Genomic DNA, 12,789 nt, shown 5'->3' with positions numbered 1-12,789 from the left:
AATTTAAAGATTGTGTCAAATTTTATGAGTATTTGTAGGATATTGTGAAATTTATTAATAAGCTTATGATTTTCAATTCAATAGAAAACGGTTTTCGAATTTTCTCCAATTTTCACTTTTTAAATATTGACAAGCCTTATTTATTTGATTGAAATCAATGTTTAAAAAATCATTTCATTTAAATCACGTGCTTTATTTTAATTGATAATTTTTAGTTTCCAACATTTTATACCAAACCTCTTTTTCGTGGCAACTTGATTAATAATTTGTATAAAGCCGTGAAACTAAAATTTAAATTAATTTTACTTAAATTTAGTTACTAAAATTTAAATTAATTTTACTTTAATTTAATTACTAAAATTTAAATTAATTTTACTTAACTTTAATTACTAAAATTTAAATTAATTTTACTTAAATTTTGTTACTAAAATTTAAATTTATTTTACTTTTAAATTTAGTTACTAAAATTTAAATTAATTTTACTTAAATTTAGTTACTAAAATTTAAATTAATTTTACTTAAAGTTAGTTACTAAAATTAATTTAGTTTGCGCTACATTTCCACTGTTAAAGAAACTGTTTTTTACATGGCCTTAAATACAAGGTGGTTTAAATTAATGATAAATTTGATTTAAATCAATTGATTCAAATCAAAATAAACCAAGCTCACTCCGAGACTCCAGAAAGCCAAAAGGATTCGCAATCCTCAAACAAATTACATAAATAAGGATAACTACATTATAGCATAAGTAACATAATAACAATAAGTATGACAATTAACAAGATTTACAACCAAACTGATTTTCATAGTTATTGCGTAATCAAGATGTTTTCTCAGCACAGAGCCCTCTAGTGTCTAAAGTATGCGAGACTTCCGCTAAGCCGAAATATCTGGTTTCCGATATATAGGCCAAAATGATAAAAATTATAAAAGTTTTTCTCGGCGCCACGAGCTCATGTTTTTTTTTCACGCGTGATTCGCACGCGGGCTTCGAAACAAAGCCAAAGCCCCTCGCGACTCCAGAACGTGCTCTCCGATATTAGGCTTAAAGTTTTATCAAAACGTAGTCATCCAAAACGAGGGGTAAGACACTCTGCGAACTCGGTGTACACTGCCGTACCTTTAACAGTGCTAAATGCACGAACTCTGTGTATAGATTATCTGAGACTGTCTTACCCCTCGATCCAAAACGGTAAGTCGCAGCTTTAAGAGAGTATCAGTGCCGAAAAAGGGTTCGGTTAAAAAATTAGCATTAAAGCAATAGGAAGTGTACTTATGGGTATTATGTTACTTATGATTATAGTGATAACGAAGCGTAACTAATAGACGCAATTCGTGTTGATAATTTGCGAAGGAAAATAGCCCTTAGTAGGCTGCATACTCCGCTAGATTTGCGAGTGAGAGATTAGTGAAGAGAATGGGAAAGTTCAGCGAGGGTTGCAATCAACGTCACAGAATGATGGATGATCAGATCCGCTTTTGTTTTTCAGAGAGGCGCGTTGTACCTACGATCTCACAGCGACCGTGTCAGGAAGGATACAGTAGGACCCGCGAAACCCGATACTCTATTTCGCGTGACTTAAAACCAACCCAAAGTTCGTTCTTTGTTAAGCGGATCCAAAATTTAAAGGGTTGAGTCACTCGGTCATTTGATATTTGGTTATCGTGTTACAATTATTGGATGTAACATTGATATGTCCAGTTTGTATAGTCTACCCCCCAAAAAAGCCGAAAACTTGTCGAAGGATTGTTGAAGTTTAGCCGATCTTTTTTCAACGTGTGGGGTTTATTATCTCAAATAGTTCAGCAAGTTAGTTCAATATTGTTAAAAGAAAATTTAGTTCCTCATTACAATGATAATTTATTTTGGTTATTACGCGGGAATTTTTTAATTAGAAGTTCCATTTAAACCAAGGAATACCTCAGCGTGTGGTCATGGGCAAACTACTACGGGACTCGCAATTGCATATTAAGTTCCCATAGAGTCGCGCTATTCGACTGGAGCGCTACCGTGCGTAATTCGCGAGAGTTAAAAATCTGGTACAAATTGGCGAGTATCTCCCTTGCCTGATTTACGAGTTTATAAATAATTTTTTAGCTATGGCCCCGAAAAAATGTGATTTGAAGAATAATGTCCATTTTCATGGAAAATTTAGCTTTACCAGTAATTAATGAAGTTAATATTACGTCTTGAGCTGTACTCTTTCTATTGAATAACCATTCGATATTATGCAAGCTTTTAGAAGATTCATTACGAGGGCTATTTTGTGCTTCCTCTAGTTTTTTAACCGTTTCGCAAAGATAAGATTGAAATATATTCTCAAGAATATCTGATATTCAAACATTCTTATGATATTAAAATAGATTAGTATAACTTAACATGAAAATTGGGCTTTAATTTTACCTTTTAACAATCTAATCTCCAACTCCATGGACGCTGCCATCTTGTCCCCATTTTTAACTTCAAAGAACTTCACTAGATGGCGCTGCCCGTCACGTAAAATTTCAACGCGACATTTGGAAGACGAAGTTTTATAGGCTTACATTACGAGTCCTGTAGTAGTTTGCCCATGGTGTGGTTCCATACCAGTGTGATTAAGAAAAATTATATCACCTCGGGTAGGAATCGAACCTACGACCTTTGAGTTTTCGTCCCAACGCCACTACCATTGAACTACCGAGAACACGAATAATCACCCAATTTATGAATGACTCGATCTGGTTGACATTATTGACGGGATACATTTAACCCGTTGTTGACGGTGCCGTAGCATTTTACGTCAACTAATTTATAACAGGTCCTTGATAGCCTGTAGTCCTCATTGTTTTTACCTATACGCTGTGTCGATGATTAAATATTACCAATTGTAATTAAATGCGTGCTAATTTACATCCTAACATCTGCATCTGTATTTTTTCACATTATTTTTTTAATTTATATATGATTATTTTAACAAACTGCCAAAAGGACCAATTAAGACATGGTTTTTACACATCTGGTTGGTTTAATATTAAATATTTCCAATTGTAATTAAATATAGGCAAATTTCCACCCTAAAACACATGCACCTCTTATGTTTCGCGATTATTGATATTATATTTAGATTGTCAATATCAAATATACGTTTCTCATTGGTTTTACCATAAGTAACATAATAAAAATAAGTACGACACTTCCTATTGCTTTAATGCTCATTTTCTAACCGAACCTTTTTTCGGCACTGATACTCTCTTCAAGCTGTGACTTGGAGTCGCGACTTACCGTTTTGGGTGACTACGTTTTGATATACATTTAAGCCTAATATCGGAGAGCACGTTCTGGAGTCGCGAGGGGCTTTGGCTTTGTTTCGAAGCCCGCGTGCGAATCAAGCGTGATAAAAAAACATGGGCTCGTGGCGCCGAGAAAAACTTTTTTTAATTTTTATCAATTTAGCCTAATATTCCGCCTATCTATCGGAAACCCGATATTTCGGCGGAAGTCTCGCGTATTTTAGACACTAGAGGGCTCTGTGCTGAGAAAACATCTTGATTACGCAATAACTATGAAAATCAGTTTGGTTGTAAATTTCGTTAATTGTCATACTTATGGTTATTATGTTACTTATGGTTTTACCTCTATGGCGTTATGAAAATAAACCATTCCTAATAGACGCTTAAATAAATCGCTCGAGCCATTTTATACTAAAATATCAAGACGCGCGTGGAACTTTTAACAAGTTGAATAAGACATTAATAGAGTTTATGCTAGCGTCTATTACAATGCATTGACAATACTAAATCTAACTTTCGATTTTAAAAATTGATATCTGCAGTTTCAAACTTTTGATTTTATCAAATTAATTTCTGCAGTTAATTTTTTATAAACTTAATATCTGTCGATTCGCTCGATTGATTTGATAAAATATTTTTTTTTGCAGTCTCGCCCTTTTGATTTGATAAAATATTTTTTGCAGTCTCGCCCTTTTGATTTGATAAAATATTTTTTGCAGTCTCGCCCTTTTGATTTGATAAAATATTTTTTGCAGTCTCGTCTTTTTGATTTGATACAACCAAGAAGATATTCAGGTTAACAGAGCATATAAATACAAGAATACATTCTGGATAAAACTAATATCTGTAGTTTCGCACTTTTGATTTGATTAAAACGTATCTGCAGTTTTTGATTTGAAAAAAGACAATTTTAAATTATTCAATTTGTTTAAGCTAAATTCTGTCGTCTTGACAAACTTTCCATATCAATTTATGTATATACTAAAACGACCGTAAGCTTCATAAATAATATCATAAATATTTAAAAATATTTAAGCGTTGTTTTAAATTTAAATTTGTCCAGAAAATTGAACGAAGTTAATTGACAATTAAACGCATTACCAAAAAAAACAAAATGAAACACGATAGTTAAGAAAACGATTATATATGCGAGATAAAAGAAAGTACTATCGATAATCGAAGAATATCCAATAGAAACTTAATTGGCCAAAAATCCTTATCATTAGCAGTTTCACGTACAGAAATTATCAAGGAAATAAATTATACATTTTTTTCGCGTCACTATCGTTATCATTTGAAATTCAGTTGATTCTCGTTAGCGAAAATATTTGGTGGTTCATTCCAAAACAATTAGCCGATGAATATAAATTGAAATGAAAATGATGTAGCGTGGTTTCAATAAACTAAATCCATAAGTAACATAATAAAAGTAAGTATGACCCTTTTTCCAACGCTAATTTTTTTTACGATAGTCAGTTTCGATAATGACCATATAAAACATTACATACTGTATCATAGACTAATTGAAAAAGTAGCAAAACTAATTGAAAATTTAAACGATTTAAACAGTAAAAACTAACAATTTAGTGGAAAAATAAATTAAAATGTTGATAAATAATTGATTCGGAGAATAAAATTTACTTTCAGCTATTAAAGGGAATATAACCTCAAGTCTTTTTTAAGGTTTTTTTTTTATGTTTTTTATGTTAACCATTTAGGCGGGAAATCACTAACCAGCGCCAAAAATATCTGAAGCCATAGGAGCAGGGCTCACAGCGATTTTTTTAAAAATATTATAGAAATTATAGGAAATTTCATAGAAAATATAGGAATTTATAGAAACATTTTTAGCCAAAAAATAGGAATTTATAGAAAATTTTTTGCTAAAAATAGGAATTTATAGAAACATTTTTGCTGAAAATAGGAATTTATAGAAACATTTTTGCTGAAAATAGGAATTTATAGAAAATTTTTTGCTAAAAATAGGAATTTATAGAAACATTTTTGCTGAAAATAGGAATTTATAGAAAATTTTTTGCTAAAAATAGGAATTTATAGAAACATTTTTGCTGAAAATAGGAATTTATAGAAACATTTTTAGCCAAAAAATAGGAATTTATAGGAACATTTTAGCTAAAAATAGGAATTTATAGAAACATTTTTGCTAAAAATAGGAATTTATACGAACAATTTTGAAAAAATATGAAATTATAGGAGTATATTGAAATTATAGGAATTTATAGGAACTATGGGAGCCCAACCGTTGATGTTTTCGGGAACACCGGACCTAAGCCAGAGCTAAGCTCTATTTAGAAGGCAAATTTTTCCCAAACGTTAAGGCTGTTTTCTAATACATTATTTTTAAAATTATAGGAATTTCTGGATATAGCTATAGAAAATCTAGAAAATTTCTAAAAAATGGGAATTTATAGGAACAATTTTGAGAAAATAGGAAATTATAGGAGCATATTGAAATTATAGGAATTTATAGGAACTCTGGGAGCCCAACCGTTGATGTTTTCGGGAACACCGGACCTAAGCCAGAGCTAAGCTCTATTTAGAAGGCAAATTTTTCCCAAACGTTAAGGCTGTTTTCTAATACATTATTTTTAAAATTATAGGAATTTCTGGATATAGCTATAGAAAAACTAGAAAATTTCTAAAAAATGGGAATTTATAGGAACAATTTTGAGAAAATAGGAAATTATAGGAGCATATTGAAATTATAGGAATTTATAGGAACTCTGGGAGCCCAACCGTTGATGTTTTCGGGAACACCGGACCTAAGCCAGAGCTAAGCTCTATTTAGAAGGCAAATTTTTCGCAAACGTTAAGGCTGTTTTCTAATACATTATTTTTAAAATTATAGGAATTTCTGGATATAGCTATAGAAAATCTAGAAAATTTCTAAAAAATGGGAATTTATAGGAACAATTTTGAGAAAATAGGAAATTATAGGAGCATATTGAAATTATAGGAATTTATAGGAACTCTGGGAGCCCAACCGTTGATGTTTTCGGGAACACCGGACCTAAGCCAGAGCTAAGCTCTATTTAGAAGGCAAATTTTTCCCAAACGTTAAGGCTGTTTTCTAATACATTATTTTTAAAATTATAGGAATTTCTGGATATAGCTATAGAAAAACTAGAAAATTTCTAAAAAATGGGAATTTATAGGAACAATTTTGAGAAAATAGGAAATTATAGGAGCATATTGAAATTATAGGAATTTATAGGAACTCTGGGAGCCCAACCGTTGATGTTTTCGGGAACACCGGACCTAAGCCAGAGCTAAGCTCTATTTAGAAGGCAAATTTTTCCCAAACGTTAAGGCTGTTTTCTAATACATTATTTTTAAAATTATAGGAATTTCTGGATATAGCTATAGAAAAACTAGAAAATTTCTAAAAAATGGGAATTTATAGGAACAATTTTGAGAAAATAGGAAATTATAGGAGCATATTGAAATTATAGGAATTTATAGGAACTCTGGGAGCCCAACCGTTGATGTTTTCGGGAACACCGGACCTAAGCCAGAGCTAAGCTCTATTTAGAAGGCAAATTTTTCCCAAACGTTAAGGCTGTTTTCTAATACATTATTTTTAAAATTATAGGAATTTCTGGATATAGCTATAGAAAATCTAGAAAATTTCTAAAAAATGGGAATTTATAGGAACAATTTTGAGAAAATAGGAAATTATAGGAGCATATTGAAATTATAGGAATTTATAGGAACTCTGGGAGCCCAACCGTTGATGTTTTCGGGAACACCGGACCTAAGCCAGAGCTAAGCTCTATTTAGAAGGCAAATTTTTCCCAAACGTTAAGGCTGTTTTCTAATACATTATTTTTAAAATTATAGGAATTTCTGGATATAGCTATAGAAAAACTAGAAAATTTCTAAAAAATGGGAATTTATAGGAACAATTTTGAGAAAATAGGAAATTATAGGAGCATATTGAAATTATAGGAATTTATAGGAACTCTGGGAGCCCAACCGTTGATGTTTTCGGGAACACCGGACCTAAGCCAGAGCTAAGCTCTATTTAGAAGGCAAATTTTTCCCAAACGTTAAGGCTGTTTTCTAATACATTATTTTTAAAATTATAGGAATTTCTGGATATAGCTATAGAAAAACTAGAAAATTTCTAAAAAATGGGAATTTATAGGAACAATTTTGAGAAAATAGGAAATTATAGGAGCATATTGAAATTATAGGAATTTATAGGAACTCTGGGAGCCCAACCGTTGATGTTTTCGGGAACACCGGACCTAAGCCAGAGCTAAGCTCTATTTAGAAGGCAAATTTTTCCCAAACGTTAAGGCTGTTTTCTAATACATTATTTTTAAAATTATAGGAATTTCTGGATATAGCTATAGAAAAACTAGAAAATTTCTAAAAAATGGGAATTTATAGGAACAATTTTGAGAAAATAGGAAATTATAGGAGCATATTGAAATTATAGGAATTTATAGGAACTCTGGGAGCCCAACCGTTGATGTTTTCGGGAACACCGGACCTAAGCCAGAGCTAAGCTCTATTTAGAAGGCAAATTTTTCCCAAACGTTAAGGCTGTTTTCTAATACATTATTTTTAAAATTATAGGAATTTCTGGATATAGCTATAGAAAAACTAGAAAATTTCTAAAAAATGGGAATTTATAGGAACAATTTTGAGAAAATAGGAAATTATAGGAGCATATTGAAATTATAGGAATTTATAGGAACTCTGGGAGCCCAACCGTTGATGTTTTCGGGAACACCGGACCTAAGCCAGAGCTAAGCTCTATTTAGAAGGCAAATTTTTCCCAAACGTTAAGGCTGTTTTCTAATACATTATTTTTAAAATTATAGGAATTTCTGGATATAGCTATAGAAAAACTAGAAAATTTCTAAAAAATGGGAATTTATAGGAACAATTTTGAGAAAATAGGAAATTATAGGAGCATATTGAAATTATAGGAATTTATAGGAACTCTGGGAGCCCAACCGTTGATGTTTTCGGGAACACCGGACCTAAGCCAGAGCTAAGCTCTATTTAGAAGGCAAATTTTTCCCAAACGTTAAGGCTGTTTTCTAATACATTATTTTTAAAATTATAGGAATTTCTGGATATAGCTATAGAAAAACTAGAAAATTTCTAAAAAATGGGAATTTATAGGAACAATTTTGAGAAAATAGGAAATTATAGGAGCATATTGAAATTATAGGAATTTATAGGAACTCTGGGAGCCCAACCGTTGATGTTTTCGGGAACACCGGACCTAAGCCAGAGCTAAGCTCTATTTAGAAGGCAAATTTTTCGCAAACGTTAAGGCTGTTTTCTAATACATTATTTTTAAAATTATAGGAATTTCTGGATATAGCTATAGAAAATCTAGAAAATTTCTAAAAAATAGGAATTTATAGGAACAATTTTGAGAAAATAGGAAATTATAGGAGCATATTGAAATTATAGGAATTTATAGGAACTCTGGGAGCCCAACCGTTGATGTTTTCGGGAACACCGGACCTAAGCCAGAGCTAAGCTCTATTTAGAAGGCAAATTTTTCCCAAACGTTAAGGCTGTTTTCTAATACATTATTTTTAAAATTATAGGAATTTCTGGATATAGCTATAGAAAAACTAGAAAATTTCTAAAAAATGGGAATTTATAGGAACAATTTTGAGAAAATAGGAAATTATAGGAGCATATTGAAATTATAGGAATTTATAGGAACTCTGGGAGCCCAACCGTTGATGTTTTCGGGAACACCGGACCTAAGCCAGAGCTAAGCTCTATTTAGAAGGCAAATTTTTCCCAAACGTTAAGGCTGTTTTCTAATACATTATTTTTAAAATTATAGGAATTTCTGGATATAGCTATAGAAAAACTAGAAAATTTCTAAAAAATGGGAATTTATAGGAACAATTTTGAGAAAATAGGAAATTATAGGAACAATTTTGAGAAAATAGGAAATTATAGGAACAATTTTGAGAAAATAGGAAATTATAGGAGCATATTGAAATTATAGGAATTTATAGGAATTATAGGAACCAAAAAACCAGAGGTTATATTCCCTTTAAATATCAGCTTCATTTCAGAACATAGATAATTTAGAATTTGACACCTAAAAGATTTTTAGGTTGTATTAATCGCCCTGAAACTAACCTGGCAGTAATTGCGCCTACAAGTTTTCTGTTCCATTATTAACCGGAAATTGTTAAGTACACCGATTACGCAATCATCCTACGACAAACAGTCACTAACCGAAATCGCTTAGTGTCATACTTATGTCTTAGAAGTTACTTATGCTAATTTTAAAAATAGGTTCCCTTCAATAAAATACATTAAGGTGTACAGCCTTTTTTTCGCACTTATAATTCTAGAAGATTTCAAGAACAAGAGCAAACACGCTTAAAAATACGCTATTTCTGAATTCTTTAGAATTGACGATTTACAATTTATTCGAAAACCAGTTCTGTCATTTTTGACGAGGCTTCGAAATATAAATATAAAGGTTGTTTTTCCTTTTGAGATGAAATGTGAATTGTAAATATTAAAAATTTGCATACATAAAAAATCTTTTATATTTTAGTCTTTTGTTCAATCCGGTTTTAGCTTTTTTAAGGTGGTATTTAGTAAAATATGTTAAAATGATTGGTAGGCACCTTTCAAATAAACGTAGTTTTCTTTTAATATAAAAAGTAGGTCAAAAATTGGAGTCGAAGAAGCGCGGGTTATTAACATTTCGATTGTCTTTTTAAATTCCCCAAATAGATTTTACCTGCGTGACATACTTCCGAGCGAATCTGATGATGCAACACCGAGACCAAATGTCGGTTAAAATTGTAGCCCAGCCGCTGGGAGAAGAGCGCCAACGGGAGTTTTGTTTACGGAAATTACAACTTCAATCGGAAAACCCGTACCTTCAATCGGAAAACCCGTACCTTCAATCGGAAAGCACGTACCTTCAATTGGATATCACGTACCTTCAATTGGATATCACGTACCTTATATTGGATATCACGTACCTTATATTGGATATCACGTACCTTATATTGGATATCACGTACCTTTAATCGGAAAGCCCGTACCTTTAATCGGAAAGCCAGTACCTTTAATCGGAAAGCCCGTACCTTTAATCGGAAAGCCCGTACCTTTAATCGGAAAGCCCGTACCTTTAATCGGAAAGCCCGTACCTTTAATCGGAAAGCCCGTACCTTTAATCGGAAAGCCCGTACCTTTAATCGGAAAGCCGGTACCTTTAATCGGAAAGCCCGTACCTTTAATCGGAAAGCCCGTACCTTTAATCGGAAAGCCCGTACCTTTAATCGGAAAGCCCGTACCTTTAATCGGAAAGCCCGTACCTTTAATCGGAAAGCCCGTACCTTTAATCGGAAAGCCCGTACCTTTAATCGGAAAGCCCGTACCTTTAATCGGAAAGCCCGTACCTTCATTCGGAAAGCCCGTACCTTTAATCGGAAAGCCCGTACCTTCATTCGGAAAGCACGTACCTTCGTAGGTTCCCGTTAATTTTTTTTGAAACATACCGATTTCCAAGTTTATTTTTTTAACCATTCGCGCGTAATATTAGTTTTCAGAAAATAGTATATTTTGGTACGATTATATTTAAATGAAATTAATTTCTATATTTAAGGAAATAAAGAACAGAAATGTGTAGCTTACAGAGAGCCAAAGCGGCCAAAAGTCTGAGTGAAGCGTCGGGTGGATGACAGTCAGGGAAAAAAGGTTCCATGATGTAATGAGCGAAGGTGAGGGCCACGACGGCCTGGGCGGAGGGGTTGATGACCAGCAAACTGACCCATAGCTGCAGGAATGACGCCAGGGGCCCGAAAGCTTCCAAGATGTAGGCGAAATCTCCGCCCGACCTCGGAATGGACGTCCCCAATTCGGCGTAACAAGTAGCACCTGTCATCGATTATTTAAGTCGATTAATCAACTATATCAAAGACTAATTTCAAATTTCCACCTAATAGACGAGACGTCAAATAGTTTAACCGAATATTTTAATCGAAAAATCAAATATTTAAATTACAAAGCTAACTGAATATTTGCATCAGATATATGAACAGGATTAATCGAATACCCACTCCTTTTGATCGAATACCCACTCCTTTTGATCGAATCCCCACTCCTTTTGGCAAATCCCCACTCATTTTGGCAAATCCCCACTCATTTTGACAAATTCCCACTCATTTTGGCAAATTCCCACTCATTTTGGCAAATTCCCACTCATTTTGGCAAATTCCCACTCATTTTGGCAAATTCCCACTCCTTTTTTTGGCAAATTCCCACTCCTTTTTTTGGCAAATTCCCACTCCTTTTTTATCAAATACCCAAACCTTTCAATCAAATACCCAAACCTTTCAATCGAATACCCAAACCTTTCAATCGAATACCCAAACCTTTCAATCAAATACCCAAACCTTTCAATCGAATACCCAAACCTTTCAATCGAATACCCAAACCTTTCAATCAAATACCCAAACCTTTCAATCGAATACCCAAACCTTTCAATCGAATACCCAAACCTTTCAATCGAATACCCAAACCTTTCAATCGAATACCCAAACCTTTCAATCGAATACCCAAACCTTTCAATCGAATACCCAAACCTTTCAATCGAATACCCAAACCTTTCAATCGAATACCCAAACCTTTCAATATTACATAATACTTAAATTACCGTATCACCGAAAATAAATATTATTGTTAAGAAACATAATAACATTAAATTAATTAAATAACTAAAATAATATTGAAATTTAACAAACGAATTCTAACACGGATTAACCCTTAAATACAATGTGGTGAGTAATTAACTGACTTAAATACTTTGGAATACCTACCGAGAAGAGAAAAGAACCCACACAGACTCCAAACAACTAATGACATCCCAACAGAACCGGCCTTTTCAGTAACCCCTTTTGGTGACACAAAAATACCACTACCTGGGGAATTAATTAAAAATTAATTATTAATTTGATAAATAATTTTTTTTATATAACTTAAGTACCTATGATTGAGCCGACAATGATGGCAACTCCTCCGGTCAAGTTGATATCCTTCTTGACCGTAACTCTGTCCGACTGTTCGTCGGTCTCAACGCTGTCCGTTCCCAAGGGCGGACGCGGTACCAGAATGCCGGCGGCATCGGCGACGTCCTGAGCCGCCGACGGTAAGTTCCCGTTAAGCCTTTCGCCGTCCACGCAACTCTCATCGTGGGATACCACGTGCGGCATTTCGCTCGTCAAACTTCCGACGAATGCGGCGATGGGGCTTCTCCCGAATTTTTAAGTCATCTCGATGCGTTCCCTCCGCCCCCGCTTAACCCTTTTTCGGTCCCCCACCCCGCGATAATAACAAAGAATGCTGGCTTTAACCTACTACTCCGCTTCTCTTAACATTGCCATAATAATCAAACCGGCGTCTTACGTCTCCAAACCAATGTGCCACGAGTGGGAAAAAAATCCGGACCAATAAAATAGAAAACGAACGTAAACGGGAAGGAGCGAC

General features: G+C 33.5%; 1 protein-coding gene across 2 annotated transcripts in view; it reads right to left on the bottom strand.

Moving 5' to 3' along the window:
- The window catches only part of LOC149928470 (Y+L amino acid transporter 2-like), a 27,174-nt gene extending 14,385 nt beyond the window's left edge, over nt 1-12,789 (bottom strand). Inside the window, exons 1-3 of one of the 2 annotated variants that reach the window (XM_090159553.1) lie at nt 12,290-12,789; nt 12,123-12,224; nt 10,939-11,181 (exon numbers count right to left, since the gene is read on the bottom strand). In XM_090159553.1, coding sequence (XP_090015679.1) covers nt 10,939-11,181; nt 12,123-12,224; nt 12,290-12,515 — 571 coding nt within the window. In that variant the 5' untranslated portion in view covers nt 12,516-12,789. The remainder of the gene's footprint in view (nt 1-10,938; nt 11,182-12,122; nt 12,225-12,289) is intronic. The other variant, XM_090159552.1, reaches the window with a different exon arrangement.

This window comes from Leiobunum rupestre, chromosome 9 (assembly GCF_980474605.1).
Source record: "Leiobunum rupestre chromosome 9, qqLeiRupe1.1.hap1, whole genome shotgun sequence".
NCBI classification, from domain to species: Eukaryota; Metazoa; Arthropoda; class Arachnida; order Opiliones; family Sclerosomatidae; genus Leiobunum; species Leiobunum rupestre.
This window is presented reverse-complemented; position numbering and strand designations above follow the sequence as displayed.